Genomic DNA, 19,424 nt, shown 5'->3' with positions numbered 1-19,424 from the left:
CTCAGATTATGTAGAAGTCTTATCGAAAAAGCACACTGTTGGTGAAAATGTAAACCAGTATAGCCAATATGGAAAATAGTTTCGATGTTCCTCAACTAATTAGAATGGAACTACCTGTATAAGCCAGCAGTCTCACTAGTAGGTATGTAACCTAAAGAAATGAAATAAGTACATCAGGAGACTTGTGCATTCCCATTTTTTATTACAACATTGTTTATAATTTCCAAGAAATGTAAATAAACTATATGCATCCATTGATGAATGAATCAAGAAAATGTGGTACATATACATAGTGAAATACTATTCAGTCATATAATAGTTGGAGATTATTTCATTATTATATTAACTGAAATAAGCTAGATACAGAAGGACAAACGTCATAGAACTTTATTCATATGTGGAAGCTAAACAAAGTTGATCTCATAGAAATTGAGAGTAGAATGGTAACTACTAGAGATTCTGGATAGTAGGAGGGAGAAAAGAATGGGGAAAGATTGACAAAAGGTGTTAAGTTTCAGGGGGTCAAGTAGTTCTGGTATAGCATTCCATAGTGCGATGGACAAGAGTAATATATCATATATTTCAGAAAGCTAGAAAAATATTTGAAAACTTTTCACCAGTGGTAAATGTTAGAGGAGAGAGATATATTTGGCCTGACGTCAGCATTATACAATGTCTACATGTATTAAAACCATGCTATTTCATTGTAGAATTTTTATGTCTTTTATGCATCATTTAAAAATAAATTAAGAAAAGAGGAAGAGAAGACAGGATTAAAGAACCAAAGCAAATTCATACAACAAAAAGGCAAATCTCTTTTTTTTTACAGAGAGCTACAAGAAATTGATAAAATAAAGACAAATATCCAAATAATTGGCAATGTACATGCGTAGATAGTTCAGCAAAAGAAATACAAATGACCTATGAAGATGTTGGAGATGATTCACCAGTCTCAATAAAGGAAAATTAAAACTTAACAAAATATTATTTTTACATAAAATGTTAGCCTAAATTCATAATTCAATAACTCACTTTCTTGACAAAGATGTAGAGAAAAATCACTAAGATTTGCATTAAAACTGTAAGTTGGAAAACCTCTAAAAACTTATAAAATGTGTGCAGCATTGAGCAATAACACTTCTATCAGTTTGGTTTGTATATATATGGAATTGTGTCAGTCATGGTCTCCTTAGTAATTATGGTCCACTATTCGGTGGAGTATTGTTAATGAGGGAGGTTTTTATATGTCGATTGGGGAGTTCCAAGATCCACTGATAGTAAAAGAAACTAAAATAAATTACAAAGTTTGTGCTATGCTATCTTTTGTGTGAATCTGAGAGTATAAGCTCATTTGCCTGAATTTGAATTTATATGATAAGGAAACTTAGAAAATATACACAAGGCTGAAGTGTGGCTCAATGGGTAGTGCTTGTCTGTCTTGCATGAGGACTTGTAGTACCAACCAACCCAATAAAAAAACAAAGAGGACGATATCCGCAAGAAATTAATAACAGAGGTTATATGTTTGGGAATGGGGTTGAAATTGGTTGCAGAGAAAAAAGGAAAACTCATTATGTTTGATATTTTAATAATTATATTACTCATTCAAAAATAAATTTAAACTACATTGAAAATGTGGAGCTTTCCTCAAGCATTACAACTTTTCAAGGAGATGCTTTATTGGATTGGTAAGTGACAAAATATTTATATTTCATATTTTTAAAGTAGAAAAGGTAATTTATAAAGCTGTTGCAGTACTAACTCATTTTCATATGATAAAACATACGGTATATATATATATACATACATACATACATACATACATACTCTGGAGTACTAGTTGAAAGACTGTACTCCAGAGTACTAGTTAGGATTATTTTGGGTAGGAGAAATTATTGGGTTATTTTTGGTAGTTTAAGTCTAGGTTTTAATTAATGTCTGTTGAATGTATTATTTATATAATGTGTAAATTTTTCAGAAACTATATAATAACGTTTAGTAGAAAACTTTATAAAGCAGTATTTTACAATCATGTTCCTCACAATGTGTAGGAAGAAGTTGTACTTTATATTGAGACACAGGTCACACTAATTTAGTAGTATTGCTGTGTGTGTATAGAACTGAAATCTCACAAAATTTTTTATCTTTTCTTCATGTGATGCATGTTACTTTTTATGATATCTATACCCAGTAAATTGATTTTGTGAACACTAATTTGACAGAAGCTTTTAAAAAGTAATAAAAGCTTATTTTAAAAATAAAAGTGTGTGTTGTACCATTCAGAAGGGGAACAAATGTTCTGCAAATCTTTCATAGAGAAAGATGGAGTAGGGGACTCACTTGATAAAGAAAACCAAAAATGCAGGATGTTCTGAAACCTGTTTTAAGGAAGGAAAGATGAATTTGACAGAAGCATATCATTTAGAGGTGAATAATCTAAAAGTTTTAGGCAAAACAGATTTTAGAGACCCTTGACTACCACATTTAGGGTTTAGGGTTCAGATGGAAAACACCATTCTGTTGAAGGTTGGATAGGCTAAGTGTTGCATGTGAGCTAGCCACCTCTGCATATAGTGATGGTCCCATCGGACTCACTAATCTGCTAGACACTGTCTGTTCTTTTAATCACTCAAAGAATGTAAGGCATTTACTGGCACATTTAAAAAGCAGAAAAAATTTATTTTTACTTTACCTTGTTTCAAAATGAACTTGTATAGAGCTATGATCAAATTATATTACAATAATGTTAAAATAATACCATGTTATCAGTATCATAAAAAATAAGTAATGATGAAAATTTAAGAACAGGTAATAAAATGCAAAGTAAAAGCTCTTAAAGACCTATGTAAATTCTGTGTTGAGCTTCAAATTTATCTGTGAACTTGAAAATTGTTATAGAGATCGTTAACTAATTTTATGATTAGAAAGGGAGAAGAATTTTAATTTGTTTAAAGCAAATTTTTATGCCAACAAGTTCTAAAGAAAATTTTCTCTTGGAATTTTAAATTAGAGTGTCCTCAACAATGTGTCTATAAGAGTTTAGGAATAGTTTCACAGGTTGTGCGTTTAGTGCCCTTTAATAATAGAAAAGAGCATAATATTAAAATATTATGTATATTAGTATAAAATATTCTGTATCAGCATTTTTCTCTGTGTTCATTTTTTGTTGAACAAAATTCAGAATTCTAAGACTCTATATTTATGCCCAAAATATTAATAAGTTAGCATTAAGTATGTTAAAAAGATTACACAATTATCAGTATAACAAAAGATCACAGTTGTGACATTTACATTATATCTAAACAGCTTAATATTTAGTAATATTGTTAGAAGATCAAATGGAGTGGGTTACTGCTATTATGTTTTTTTATTCATTCTTTGCCCTTGTGGGAAAAATTTACACTCTTTCTGATTATTTTATCTTATAAATGGTAAGTTCTAACTTTTTATGGAGGGTCAGCATCTTTTTTTTTTTTTTTCCTTATTGGTACCAGGGATTGAACTCATGACCTAGCACTTGCTAGGCAGGTGCTTATGCCACTGAGCTAAATCCCAAGCCCAGAGGTCAGTATCTTTGTATGATGTGTTATTTTTCAAACCTTGTACTTAGCCATTGAGAATGTATTTGGTATTCTAAAAATTCCACAGTACTATGTATTAAGACAGGGAGATGTATAAAGAAGAAAAGTATTCGCCACAAAAAGAACATAGGGATTCTGATGCAAAATGTTCCTTTTCCAATTAAAAAATATCTTTATTAGTGTATGTTTGTGGTACATATGAATCCATTCATCCTGGGGTATTAGTACATATACATACTTCCCCTTCCCTCCCTCTTCTTCTCTCCATCCCTGAATCCCCTCCCCATCTTCATAAAATCTACCTCCCTGTTTCTTCCTATCTATCTTTCATTTTGCTCTTTAATTATTCTTTGGATTTCTCATATAAGAGAAACCATGCAATATTGAACCTTCTGTGTCTGATTTATTTAGCACTATGGTCTTAAGATGAATTCATTTTCCTACAAATGACTCATTTAATTCTTCTGTATGGCCTAATATTATGGCGAATTTATACCTTTTTTCTTTATCCATTCATCATGTGTTGATGGACTTATACACCATTTAGAATATTTTGCTATTAGAAGTAAGGGTATGTATGTATATTATTATTGGTATTTCTGTCCTTCAGTAAGGAGAGAAGTGGTCAGTAAATCAAAGCACATAGGAGACTGCAGAGAATGCATAGGGCCTGACAAGAGAGAAGAGGATACCTTTCCTGCTTCTGTCAGGGACTGCTCTCTTCAGTCACGTAACTTCTTTTGCTCAGTACATTCTCTTCCCTCTGCTCTTGCAAAGTGCAGCTAAACAAAATCTTTGTTATGGTTTATGTCTGGATATCCCTGCAAAGCCTCATGTGCTCATAGGTGAGGCTGTTAGGAATGACTGGATCATGGGTATTTGATACTGCATCATGGATGTGATCAGGATACTTACTGGTTAGCATAGTTCCGGATGTGGACAGTGGATTTACTGAAGAGAAAAGACCTATTCTGGGGAGAAAGACCCACCAAAAATAGATTCACATCCTGAGTGGAATAAAAAGTGGAGGAAGAAGGAGGCCTTGTTCTTTCCTATCTGCCTCGCCATGAGTTCTTTCTCATAGCCCTCTGCCATGCTGCTCTACCTTGGAGCCAGGTAATTTATGATCTGAAACTTCTATATACTATGTAAAATTTCTCCCTTCAACTTATGGGAGGTGGGTATTGCATCTCAGTAGTGAGAAAGTGAGACAATTTCTGAGATGAAAAACCTCTGATGATGTGGTATCCGTTTTCATTGGAAGTCCATTTGTTTGGTACACGAGTCATACACCATTCCATAGAAATGTTTCTCTCTCAGTTTACGTGGAGACCTATAATAATTATAGCCCTTACTTTATTTGGTCTTGTATTATTGTTATATTTATGTGTCTGACATTCCTATCAGGCAGTGAACTATTCAAGCAACAAAGACATTTGTATTCATTTGTATCTGACAGAGTCTAACACATACTAGTTAGTAAATATTTGAAATTGTTTTTGAAATATGTAGACATTTTGTGAAGTTAAAATATTTGAAAAATATAAACAAAAACATAAACAGCCCCCCCAAATATAAACAAAATGTTCGTAGAAATTTCGTGTTCATAGAATAATGTAGAAATTTTAGCGTTTAGAGATTCCAAATTGGAACACTGAAGCTTTCCAAAGTCTTTTATGAATGAAATCCCTTTTTGAATAGGATATATTTAGTTTAATTCTATTTGTATAATAATGTATTTTCTATAATATTATTGTCTTTTATGCTTTTTACTAGAAGTTATATGGGACTGGGAATGTCCTTTCATGGTAGAGTGCTTCCCTAGCATGTGCATGGCTCTGAGTTTAGTCTCCAGTGCTAAAAATAAAGTTACTTTTTCATTGCAGTAGAGTTAGTTGCTCTTAGCAAATTTTATAGGTGTTTTTAAGTACAGATAGAAAATATTCCTGGTATAGTCTCTGTATGTGTCTGTGTGCCTGTGTGCACCCAAGGATTTTACCAACACTTGGCATCTGCTGTACGTCTGAGGTACATATCTACCCTGCTAGTGCATTCTTGCTCAATTTATTTGTATTTTAGACTAATGGAAACTCGATTTAATTGGTTTCAAAATTGTGTTTGACACCTTGTTTAGATTTTTCTCTGATAGCAAAATTATGAGGTAGTCATATGATATTTAATATTTCTTATTTGTGAAAATCTTCTTGTATGAAACTATTTCAAAGCAAAAATGATATACAAGAGCAACTGCTCTTGCTTTCACTTTTTAAAAGAACTGTTGATCTTTTTTATCATATTAACTAAATTAGTGTTCACCTTCTGCTACTTAGTCCTTGAAAATAGCAATTTAATTATACCACAAAAGATTTGTCCCATATTCTATTACCAGAGACTGAATTTGCATGCTAAGATTTTTAATGACATTGAAATAATAGGATTTAAGTAAGAAAGACCAAGGACATTAAAAAGATATCTTTAAGTGGTTTTTAAATTGGAAAACCTCATTCATATGTATTTGTAAGTTTTAGAAAAAGCTAAACTTTATATTCTTCCTTCTGTCATTTATATACAGGTTATATACATTAAAACTTCCTCCAGAAGAAAATTTTAACACAGATACTATTTTAGGCAGCTTTCTATCACTGATAAAATGCCTAGGGAAAAACGCATCAAGGAAGAAATATCTGAAATGACCCACAGTGTCAGAGGTTTCACTTCATGGTCAGTAGGATCTATTGCTTTTAGGCTGTGGTATGGCAGAAACTTCATGTTAAACGGGTATGGTGGAAAACTGCATACCTCATAACAGCCAGGAGAGGAGTAGGCAATAGGAACAAAGTATACCCTTCCAGGACATGCCTCCAGTTACCTGCTTCTGCTGATATTTCCACCACTTACCAGTAAGTGCCATCAATAGCTTCATCAAGGTTAAGATATGATGTCAAGGTTAGAGCTCCCACAATCCAGGTGCTTCCTGAGAGTCTTCTTTCTGAATATTATTTCTTTGAGGGCAAATTGGGCATTCGAGATCCAAACATAGAAAATATACACAGAGGGAAATTACAATCTTCTGTATCTCATCCATTCTTCATTGATGGCTAACGGAAAATAAAATTAGAATCAGCCAGTGTCAGGGTTTTTTTTTTTTTCCTAGTGTATCTCTCCCATCCAAGCACTAATGAGGCCTGACCCTGCTTAGCTTCCATGATCAGAGGAGTTTGAATGTATTTGGTGTAGTATCATCATAGACTGTAGCATAACTCTTGGTAATAAAACTATGTCATATTCAAACCATAGGACTCATTGTTTTATGGTTTTACCATTAGGAATGTTTCTTAATGATGTGTTTAAGAGGTATGATTTCCCCAATACTTTCTAGTAATGCTTCATCATCTTTTAAATAATAAACTTCTGTTCTCTTTTTAAACCCTATAGTCACTTCAGTTGGTGGTCATAGAATCATTTTTAAAATACCCGCAATATTGGGCCATGAGGTATTCAATATTTTCTGAATCTCTCAAAATAACTTTCAAAAGACTCCTCAAGTTCTATTTAAACCTTAAGTGTAGATGTCTGGAGTGTCATCAATGTTCCTATGAAATAAAAAGGTGAAAATTTTGTAAAAATCCAGGGGGTGTTTAGCATGTCTGTATCTCTTTAGTTAGCATCCAAAAAATACATAATTATGTCTCTTGTATAAAAGAAAGTATATGAGTTATTTGAGATATATTGGTGACTGTGACAGACCATGGCCCAAAGGAGATTAGAGTCCGGTTTGGAAGACACATAGGTAAATAAGAATTATGGTTGAGGTGACAAGCTTCATTCTAGAGGATTATATGGTAGTTTAGAGAATATGAGAATTGTATATTACTTTGACAGTTTAAGGATGGCTTCCAAGAGGAGATGTTAGTGGGTTAAATTGTACACATAGACGAGGTGTGTCACTACTGAACAGCTGGACAGAACATACTGTTTTAGGCAGAGAAGCTACATTTGATCCTGGGATGAAAAATTCCTTTTCACATTTGAACAGCTATCAGGATTCCAGGTTTATGTACCAGGATGCAGACATACACTGGTAATGAGGAGGAGATGGAAGAGAGGTGTGGTTGGCATAGTAGTACCCCCAATAAATCTACACCCTAATTCCCAAAACTTGTGAATATGTTTTATTACATAGTAGAAGGAACTTGGCAGATGTAATTATGTAGATGGGGAGATTAACCTGGGTTACGTAAAGTGGACCCATCATCATATCTTTATGTGGGAAAGAAAGAAAACGGAGAGTGAGATTCACACAAGAAGAAACTACAGAAGTAGGAGTAGAAGCTATGTGACCAAGAAGATTCAAGAAATGAAGGCAGCCTCTAGAAGCTGGGAAAGGAAAGGAATAGACTCTTCCCCTAGGACCTCCAAAAGGAACAGAGCTGTGGTGACTCCTTAATTTTAGATCCAGGAGACTTATTTTGATTCTCTGATCTCCAGTATTGTAAGACAATAAATATGTGCTGCTTTCAGCCACTGCATTTATGATAATTTGTTATAGCAGCAGTAGAAATCTGATGCAGGAAGTAAAATTGGAAATATTAAAAGGTGCTGTTATTTAATTCTAACAGATTTGATCCTCGTCTTCGAGCACTAAGGATCTTCAGATTTGGGGCATGTCTAGTTTGGATGTATGAAACACTTTTCAGTAGATGTGTTCTGTAAGCAGATGTGCTCTGGACACTTACCTGGAATGTAGGAGCAATTTCAGGGTCCGAGTTACAGACCTGAGCCAACCATACATGGAAGCCATGACTGAGAGCTTGGAGTTGATAGGAAACATGTATCACAGAAGAGTGCCTTAGCCTGAGGATGGAGGGGTAGGTCCCAGTGATCTGTCCCCTAGTTCTTTTTCCCCACTCAGGTCAGTTTGTTCATTTGAGATCTTACCACTTTACACTTGTCTTCCTGGCAACTCATTTGCCTTTTTTTTTTAGGGTTTTAGATTAAACCTTCTGCATTTTATCATGTTAGGTTACTGTTTAATGAACTTGTGATAATTCCTTTGCTTTTTGAATCACTGCAAGTTTCTTCATCTATTCAGGATTTCCATGATTTAATATTTGCTACTTTACCCAACTTGGTTCCTCCTTTCTTGCCTCTTTTTTTTCTTTTTCCTGCTAACTGTCTTGTATGAATTCATGTTTAAGAATATAGAACCTATAATTCAACATGTCCGATTGTGAGCTTATTGTGTTGAAGCAGTCCTCTATTTTCCCCATGACTCTGTTTCTCCATTTTGGTCTTTATTCACACCATCCATTTCACCAGCTATAAAATATATTTGGAACATTCATGTATTTCTTATTTTCCTTTAACTTTCTCACTGAATGAGTCCTGAATTCCTGCAACTTGTACCTCATATATTACTTTCAAGGCTATTCCTTTATATCCTTTCTGCTGCTACCTTAGCAGAGATCTTCATTGATATGTAAAGAATCACCTGTTTTTGTAAGCTGTCCAGTCTTTGCCCCCTGCCAGATTTAGATGTTTGAAACATCTAAAGTGATAGCTGATTGTATTTAAATGCTGAAAATACTGTAATGAATCTATATTTCCAACTGTTTAGATTGAAACATTCTAACTTACAAGGGCCTTTTGTGATGCAGCTCCTTTTAGCTTTTCCGGTTGACTCACTTCTTAATCCTTTACCTGTCTGAAGTTTGCAATTTACCAAAGTCCCTTTTACTTCTCAGGATGTGGCTATTTTGTACTTTTCTGTCTTTATAATGTTGGTCTGTTTTCCTGAAGTATATTTTGAGCGTCGGTGCTTGTTTAAATTCTCTTTCTCTCTTAACTCTACCTTTCAAATTAGGTTGTCTTTTCGTAGAACTCTGCACAAGCATGATTCTATCACCTATTGTGTAACTTTGAAATTATATTATATTTTATATACTTCTAGTTGCAGATCTGAAGTCAGGGACAAAGCACATCTTTGTCTTTCTTGAGCTTGGCTTAATGATAGTACACAAAAGATAATAAATGTAATTTGAAAAATAGTTTAAAAAACATTAAGTACTATTAGTATTCACATATGCTATTGTGTATAAGAAGTAAAAATATCAAATCATGAATAGGAATGTATAATTAATAAGACAGATATGATAGCCTGGTACTTACTCAGTGGAACGAGTAGTACCTACATTGTAGTAGCCATCAAGAAAGAGCCAGTAAAACTAGAAAAGATCCAGATGGGGAAGTTATTGAGATCACTAGTTCTGAAGTATTATGCAACTACCAGTAGCTAGGGAGACAATTACTTATCTGTAATTCACTGATTTCTGGTATGTCATCCCTTCAGGGCTTCTTCATATTATTTCCAATTAACATAGTAGATCTTGCAAATCAAATAATTTTTCTAGGTATTTGGATTATCGTAAGTCAAGTCCAAATTGATTAATGGCAAGTGACATTTTTTTTTTAACCCTTGGAAATCTTAGCTTGAGGTTGTAGACAATTAAAGCAATTTTCTTCCCTGTAAGCTTGATGTAAGTACATGGACTAACATATAATTCATCATTTTGTCAATGGTAATAAAAATACTAAAAGTCATTTTTAGTTCATAATTGAATATTAGTAAAGTGTTTTAGTTTATTTTCATTACATAATAATTATAGAATTTAAACATAGAAAAAATTAGTAATATGAATTTACTGGATAATTGATTTGTACATACTTTGCTTCATTGCAACAAAGAATTTGGAGAAGCTTCAAAGATATGTTTAATAAAATAGGCTAAAAATGAGAGGATGATGAAATAGTAGTGAAGAATAAAAAGCATAATTACAACTTTAATGAGGATTTAAGCATTTATTATTGAGAAATGTTTGTCAGAGGTTTCTCTACAGTGGATGGAGGCCAGAAGTTAAGTTCTGAGTAGATAAAAGCCACAAAAAATGGAGCACAGTGGTGGGGAGAAGAGTGTCTCAGAACAGCTGTGCATAGGTTGAGATCTAAGAAAAAGGTTATATGGGTTTTTATTCAGGAGCCCAGCCTTTATTTGTAAATATTTGTATAAAATACAGGTCACACATTATTCTAAATACTTCATTAGTTAATTCTTATAAAAACCCCATGAAGTAGATATTATTATATTCCCAGTTTTATAAATAAGGAAACTGAAACACAGAGAAGTTCAGTGTTTTGCTCATGACTGCAAAGGTATTAGATGGCAGAGCTTGTATTCTAACCAGAGAAATTTGCATCTTTGGTTTTAAACACTATTTGATGTGGCATCTCCAAGTGACATGGTGCTTGCAGTTCATCCTATCGCCCTTTTCTTTGTGTAGGTATCAATGATGCTAGCCTATTAAATTGTATTAATTTAGGAAATATTAAGTACTTTTTCACTTTGTTTAATAGTGCATCTCAGTATGATGTACCTTCTGGAGTAGTGATTTTGAAATTTTAAGTTCTGAGGAGTAAGGTCCACATCATGTAGGGGCATTGTAAGAAATGCATGTTTGGGGGGGCCAAGGATTTAGCTCAGTGGCACAAGTGCCTACCTGGCAATTGTAAGGTCATGAGTTTGATCCCTGGTTTAAAAAAAAGGCACGATTTCTGGCTCCACTCCTGACATAAAGAATCAGAAACTGTGGGAATGGAGCTTAGCTCTCTGTGTTTTAACAAGTCCATTTCCCCTGAGTGATTCTGATGCTTCCTAAAGTTTGAGAAACAATAATGTAGACTAATATAGGTAGAGAGGAAAAAGCTAACCTGAACTTGTTTTCGTTACCTTATCTCTGTAATTTGAGCTGAGATAGTTTAGTAGGAATTTGATTAAAAATACATACATCTGTTAGGTAAACAGTGACATCCCAGGATAAAAGAACACAGTATCAATCCGAACATAGGGTTCTAGGCCAGACCTCCTGGAGCAAACAACTCTGAAAGAGAGTTCCAGTCAAGTTTATTGAGTTGGGTTTTTTTATGGATCAAGATAGCAGGTTAGTGGGATGGGCTTAGGTAGCATGAGGTAAAGGGATATATGAGATTAGGGGATCCAGAATGGCTGAATACTGCCCATAGCAAGGCACATGTTCTATGTGGGCATTGAGAGCTAGCAGTTGGGGAAGGTGTGCAATGTCCTAGCAGAGCAGGTATTGTTCCCCCAGGCTCCGGTGGCTAGAAAAAGGAACTCATGCAGCTGGGGGTGGGGAGCAGATGAGGGTCAGAGCTATCATGCTCTGCTCAGAAAAAAGAGAAAGAAAATCACATCATCAGGGAATACACTAGTAATGATTTGAGGTATAAACAATGGCCTTTTAAAACTTGAATCATCTCAAAATCTTCTAGTAATCAAGAATCAGTGAAGCAGAGATAACCTATTTTATGACTTTTTAGAGAAAGTGATGTTCCAAATTGATTTTCACCATCTCATCAGAATTTGAAGGATTCTATCTAAAGTAGTATTCTGCATGAACTTTTTTGTATTGCCTTTATGAGCTGTATATTTGCTGTAATCATTCTGAGGTGATTATGAGATAGGAAATGGTGAAGTTTATATAACTAAAATTTTAAAAACTTAGCCAATGTTTGGTGTGTCATTAGATTGATGCAAAAGTTGAACTGTAAATATTATATCTTCAGAAACATGTCCTTGACTCCTGAGCAATATCAGATATCCCATCACATGTTAACTTTCTTTTTCAAAATTTCAGTTTCTATAATTACACATTTACTGATACAAGCCTCTTTAAGCCTCATCTCCTCATTCATAAAATGGTGATAACCTTAACCTCATTAGTCCTGTTGTCTTAAATGAAGTAACACTTGCATAGCATAGATGTTTGTTGTTTCTGTGGTTATTTAAAACTTCTACTAATATATCAGTACACTAATACTACTATAGAGTACACCTCATAATGGCAAGGAGGTGCAGATTTGGTGTCAGTATGTTCCTTAGCACTTAGTAAGTGTCCAGTAAATATTTCTTGAATGAGTGAATTAATGAGCTTAATGATTCGTATCTTCCTCAGTTACTGTGATGATGTGGAAATGTGTATGAGGCCAAGAATAATTTTAGGGATAATCGAACATTACAAGTAGCATTTCTGAGGAAGAACTTACTAGCACAGATTTGCAAAACTGATAGCATCTCTGGCCAAGATTTTTACTTAGATCATAACAAATTACTTATCCTTTACTTGCTTCCTTAAAACCCCTCCCCTTTTCTCTTACTTTACTGTTTAACACCTAAAAATGGTGCTTTGGTTTAAACTAAATTGAAATTATGTTTCAAAATTGGATTGATTTTTGCAAAAACCTAGATAGGTGATTTATACTGGTCCTCTAGGTCTATACATTAGTGCTTAACTATTATCATCTTATGACAGTGACATTTTTACATGGCAGTCATTCTCAGCAGTTTCATCAACATATCAAGCAGATGAGTGGTGTTTCTTAGCCATATGGAGCTCCTAAATTGAGAGCAAAGGGAATACTGGAATTACTCATCTGAAATGTGTCACTAAAATTTGCCTTTAGGCACTTTAGAATTTTAATAGAAGAGTCAAGTTTACAAGAGCAGGAGACAAATGGTGATTTAAAAGGCTCCTGTTTTCAAGTGCTTCTAAGTCAGCTAAAACGGGCTATTTCTTTCTTTGAAAAGAGGGTTGAACTGTGAGAGAACTTTAAAAATCTGCTTACAATAAATTAAATTACATACATATATTCCTGTACTCACTTGTTGATTTCTCCTTTGCTCTAACACCTCTTGCCAGGCCTTTCCCTGTTTTTCCCTCCCCTCTTTTGCTCCTTTCCTCCCTCCTTCCCTCCCTCCCTCCTTCCCTCCTTCCCTCCTTCCCTCCTTCCCTCCTTCCCTCCTTCCCTCCTTCCCTCCTTCCTTCCTTCCTTCCTTCCTTCCTTCCTTCCTTCCTTCCTTCCTTCCTTCCTTCTTTCCTTCCTTCCTTCCTCTTTCTCTTTCTCTCTCTCTGTCTCTTTTATGCAAGCAACAAGTATTTGTTGAAAAGCTACAGTACCACGCAGTGTGGCAATGCATTGAAAGACAAAACAGACATGGTGTCTGTTGTCGAACTGTGTATAAGGGACACAACTTTTCAGATTCTGCTGGGCCAAAGACACATACCAGTACTTTTCTGTCCTCTTGTTTCTTGCATTACTTTCTAAATGCTTTTCCATGTGTAAGATCTCCAGAAGGCTTTTTAGAACCACGTATCATATACTTTTCTTTGTTACTAGTTAAAATTGTAAAGGCAAAAAGAAATATAGAAAATAGAATTGAGAATATACTGACCAAATTTATATAAACTGCTCAATCAAATTAGTAATTTAGAAGATAGAAGTATAAAAGTTGGATATGATGTTCCACTAAAACAAGATCATTACATATACAATTGTGTATATTCTTACAGACTGAATCTAAAAAATGAAAACTCTGAATTACTTGATAATATAGAAGAAAATTACCTAGAGGCTGAAATCATTCTTATCCTCAGACATGAATAAATGCCATATGGTAGTTATTTCTGTAAACTCTACATAGTTGGATTTCATTATTATTCTCATATCTTTTTATTATGCTTATAAAAAGCAAACATGACAAATTATTATTATTCTGCTCTATCAGTGGTATAAAGCAACAATTTAGTCTCCCTCTTTCCTTTCCCCTCTCCTTCTGAAGCCTCTGCAGCCTCTGCAGATATTTCTAAAATTTTGTTAGCAAAATATGTTTTGAAAAGTTCTGGCCAAGGTGTGAGCAGAACTGGTCATCACTGAATAAGGTACAGTTTCTTTCAGCTGGGCTGAGGGTGTAGTTTGATAGAAAAGGACTCAGTGTGCTTATGGTGTTGGACTGGATCTTCAACACTGATCAGAAGAAAAATAAACAACCATTAATCACCCCTACAATAAAAGCAAACCAGATCTAGCAATACAGCAAAAATTAAATCAAAAAACCATAAGCAGAACACGACTAATAATGCAAAAAAGAGACAAAGATACTGTGTAATACAGTAAGAAGTTAAAAATTAATAAAACAAAACAAAAGATAGCAGAAATAAAGTGAAGGGAAAAAGAAGAAAGATTTTATAGAAAATTGGGAAAGAACAGAAAGGAAAGTACTCCGTGCTGCGCAGACCACTCAGGATGCCCTTGTCTCACAGTCCCCTCAGCCTGTCTCAGATGCCCTTCTCCTATCACTCAGCCCAGCATTCCCAGGGCCCCTAACTGGGAGCACTCTAAAACTTCTCAAGGAGCTCAATTTCTAATAATAGGCCTCATATCAAGGTGGTATCTGATTATAGCCCTCTGAGAGTTTACTGAATGATAGAATGCATTTTTTCTCCAGTATCAGATGGAGTCATTCTCAGACAAAGTTTGTTTGGACTATGGATTTCCTCCCTTTCTCTGACTAGGATATATTTTCACCTTCGTTGGGCTGACTTCTCATTCTCAAAGTTGTATGAAGGATATTTCTATTCTTCCATCTTATCACACCTCTATTCAAGGAAATGTTGGCATCTGTGAACTTACAGAACACACAGAATTCTAAATCACTTAGCATATTCTTTTCTCTCTGGCATTTTTTCCATTTGATTTTTAAAGATGAGCTAACTTATGGGGCTGGGAATTTAGCTCAGCGGCATAAGCGCCTGCCTCGCAATCAGGCAGTTATGAGTTCGATCCCTGGTACCAATAAAAAAGAAAAAGAAAAAAAAAAAAAAAAGATGAGCTAACTTACTACATATATTTTTCTTTATTTGATCACATTAAATTTTTTTCTTTTTTATATCATATATTTGACTATTTCTCTCACATTGCACTTAAATAGTTAAGATAAACCTTTGAAATATGTCCAAGAAAGCAATTATGTAAATATAGATATTTAGTTGTATTTCTATTGTGAAAATTGCATGTGGAGTGAGCATGAGAATACATAACTGTTTAATATGAAGGAGATTAAAATCATATAGCTAGGCATGTAATACATTTCTGTTGATTTGAAGATCATTTGTACTTCATTCACCATGATGTTAGTTATTTGTAAGCATTCATATTGCCCCTGTAATTAGTGTAAGGTGAAAGAATGCATCATAATTTTTGTGTTCCTAATGAGCCTTATGCTTCTTGTATATGCAATAAATTTTTAAAGACTCGATTATGTGATTTGAACCATACTCCAGATACAGAGTATTAAATCTTTTTTTGATGAAAGAGAATTCAGAATTTCAATGATAAATTGTGCCACTAGAAGCTTTTCAGAGGCAATAATATATCAATAAATAATTGAGTTCCTAAGAACCTGCCACATGAAAGTATGTCAGACTGCTGTAAATAATGTGGCATTACTATTCTATAAAATAGTAAAAATAGTGTGAGTCAGGATACCATAGTAGAGCAGACTTTAGAATATGCCATTCCTACAAGTGTAGATCAGCACACGTATTTTTAGACATTGATAAACTTGTGTTGTTGTCTAGATATAAATATGCTAAAATGTACAGAAAAATAGTGAAAGCAGAATGCATCAGATCTTTTAAAAAGCATAAAAGAATTTTTTACTGAATATGTAATATATAATGTTAATATGTATTGCTTATTTTTATTCCAATGTCATTCTGAAAAATCTTTTTTAGAAAAATTATTGCTTAAACCGTTAAGATTTGATACTTCAAAGCACACTAAAGACAATATCAAAGAACCATAGTTTATTTAAGTCAGCATGCCAACATCTCAGCTAAGGAAATAGGAGGAATGATGTCCAATAAAGTTTTCAGTGTGGGTGGTCTTTCAGTAAAAGCTCTAAGTTGTGGGGTATTAGCTATTGAATTCCTCATACCAGCTACATCATGAGTTAGAGAGTAGACTGATTAGAAACACAGACATAGATCTACAGTTAACTTAAATATCTTGGCATAGCCAAATTAATTCTTTTTGGTATGAAGTATATTGTATGAAAAATGTTTATATTTATCCCCAAATAAATCCAGTCCCAAGACACACACACACACACACACACACACACACACACACACGCACGCACACACGCACACACGCACACACACACATGCACACACACGTACCCACCCATTTCTCAATTACACATCTGTATGTCTTCAACAAAATAATAAGGGATACAATCATAGTGAAGATCATCACCCACATGATATGTTATCAACGCACTGTCTAGAATCCCTTATTTAAAAATGGTAGGTAAGAACATTCACAGAACCTGCTATGAACAGCAGTAATGATTTTATAACAGAAAAACCATTTTCATGTAGTACTTTCTATACATCAGACATCTGAAATCACACCCATACCAATACTTTGCTCACACTATTATATTATTTTATGCAACAAGCAAAAAAAAAGCAGCTTTGAACATACTATAATTGTGAAATGCAGGGAAAAATGCAAAATCAAAAACCATTGTGTGGATAAAATAGTCTATGACATCTTAGTAAAACATTACCTTTTTAAAAATATTGTAGAGATTTTCTATTACAAGTTCTTCAATTTTTAAGTCTTTTCCTAAACGTGAGTGCTATGGATAAAACACAAATGTAGAAAATAACAGCAGCATGATTTGTCAGAGTTAATCCCTATAGTTTAGTAAGAAAATATATATTAATGGAATAAATGCCTTCTAAACTGTACTAAAATTTTAAAAATACTGTTTTAATGCATAAAGGTGCCTAAATGTCAATTCAAACTCATATCCCCATCCCCACATCCTTGCTACCCTTCAGCAGAATGTAGAAATGATCATCTACCAGACTTGAGACCTTTTAAAAAGAAGTTTCTTTTTGTTTTTGAGTTTTCTTGGTAAAGAGCAGAATTTCAAGTGATGTAGTCAACCCACTAATTGAAAATAAGGCCCCTGGGCTTCCCTGTCAGATGGTTTAAGAACAGCTGCAGCCCCTACCCTCTGAAAATGCAGTTGCAGGGCCCATGGCCATCACTTCTGTGTATACCAGCTGGTAGCCTTCAGTCTCTTCCACTAGATCAGAACTTCTAGATCCGAGTTCTCAAATTGTGAAGCTTCTGTTCTCGAAGACCTTGGGCACCTTAAAGGTCATCACAGAAACTCTGGAAAGTGAACTCCTAAAATAAATGTTCAGGGGTACTGGGCTTGTCCCAGGTTTTGGTGCAGTTTTCACTGGCCTTATTTTTGAAGCTCTTTTCATCCACAGCATCAAAATCTGAAGTGTGGGGGTGGGTGGCTGATGATGGGAATGCAGGGGCTTGCTGCTTGTGGATGTCACTGCAGAAATTGATGGCACTGAAGAACTGGTAGACTTTCAGGTTGTGTGCCCCATCCCTTACTAAGTAACAGTAGGCAGAGCAACACATTTTGGTGGTGAGGCCCTGATCTCAGTGCTCACCTTTACCTAGTGTTGGCCCACTTGGGAGGCTCAAGAGAGATTTTTTGCAGATGAGGTCCCTAGATTAAAGAATGTGTGTGTGCATGACATCAATAACAACAGTAGCACAGAGCAGAGCACAGTGCAAGAGCCACCTGTGTCTTTTTTCTATAACTTTTATGCAGGTTGTTATCACCTGTTTACATTCTTACATGCTGGATTCATGGTGCATGTGTAGTTGTCCACTGTTAAGTCATGGTTATGTAGTTAGGTCCCACTGTGCACCTGTGCTGACAACAGGGCCGTATCCTCAGGGATGTTTGGAAATGTCCTTACGCGCTCTGAACTTTGACTCAGTCTGAGTGGTTCCCTATGCCTGGGCCACAATGTGGAGTGTGTGTTCCTAGTTTCCTACTTTCAGTTGGGTTTCTGTGGGGGTAGGGGCCTAAAAGGGTAGCTGCCCCACTTGTATCTGAAAGAGAATCATGTGAAAGATACACCAGTCAAGAACTGGGCATACTCTTCCTGCAGGAGCACCTCCAGCATGATACAATTTGGAGTTCCAGCCACAAAATTCCAGGCACCTCTGGTCCTTTCTGTGCTCTCTTCTCCAAGGTTTTTTCCCTGCTCCCACACCTATGGTTAGACAGATCATCCCAGGTATCATCAGACTCCATACTGTCTTCATTGATGTGGTTCCCAACACCTTCCTGAAGGATTTAGAATTGTGAGTCACAGGGCATGGTAGTGTATGCCTGTAATCCCAGCACTCCAGAGGCCGAGGCGGGAGGATTGTTGTGAGTTTAAGACCACACTGAGCTGCAAAGTGACCTCAAGGCCAGCCTAAACTACATAGCAATACCCTGTCTCAAAAAGACAAACTCAGGGGCCAGGAAGCCGGGAATTTAGCTCAGTGGCCTAAACACTTGCCTGGCAAGCACAAGGTTGTGAGTTTGATCCCCCTTATCAAAAAAAAAAAAAAAAAAAAAAAAAAAAAAAAAAAGAGAGAGAGAGAGAGAGACAACAAACAAACACTACCGGTTTGATATGAGTATCCAGTATCCAGATCAGGCTTGCTGTCTCATTAGATGAAACCTATCTTGGAGACACTCTCTGTGGCCAGAGTCAACTCAGTGTTGTGGAGTTGGGCCAAGTGCTTGTGGATCATTGGGATCAACAGGCTGCCATCCCTCCCCTTTCTCCCATCTAGTTAGAAGCAGTGTTCCATTTTGAAGGAGTAGTGGGTTTTGTCCAGTCTTTGCCTGTCTCCACCAGGATGTCTCTTAGCCTTGACATGGCTTTCTGGCTCTGGCTTAGCACATCTATTTTCTCAGGGGTTTTTTTGGTGTACAGTCCCTGTTAGGCTAGGCAGTGGCATAGCTAGCAGAAGAGGGAGGGGTTGTCTGCCTCAGGCAACACAATTTTGGGCCAAAAAGATTATATTGTAACAGTTTACTCCATTGTAACA

The 19,424-nt window shown here is 35.3% G+C and overlaps 1 protein-coding gene across 21 annotated transcripts in view; it reads left to right on the top strand.

The window, feature by feature from the left end:
* Positions 1–19,424, top strand: part of LOC100723598 (tyrosine-protein kinase Fer) — a 449,398-nt gene that overhangs the window by 179,558 nt on the left and 250,416 nt on the right. For 2 of the 21 annotated variants that reach the window (XM_063238117.1, XM_063238116.1), the window contains one exon: positions 830–18,975. The exons of 18 other annotated variants lie outside the window; for them this stretch is intronic. In XM_063238117.1, the coding sequence (XP_063094187.1) occupies positions 830–847 (18 nt within the window). In that variant the 3' untranslated portion in view covers positions 848–18,975. Of the gene's footprint in view, positions 1–829; positions 18,976–19,424 lie in introns of those variants that run through there. One more of the 21 variants, XR_010043818.1, reaches the window with a different exon arrangement.

This window comes from Cavia porcellus, unplaced genomic scaffold (assembly GCF_034190915.1).
Source record: "Cavia porcellus strain 051 isolate PalLab524CR breed Dunkin Hartley unplaced genomic scaffold, mCavPor4.1 scaffold_27, whole genome shotgun sequence".
Taxonomy (NCBI): Eukaryota; Metazoa; Chordata; class Mammalia; order Rodentia; family Caviidae; genus Cavia; species Cavia porcellus.
The sequence above is the reverse complement of the archived record's forward strand: the minus strand, read 5'-3'. Positions and strand labels throughout refer to the sequence as shown.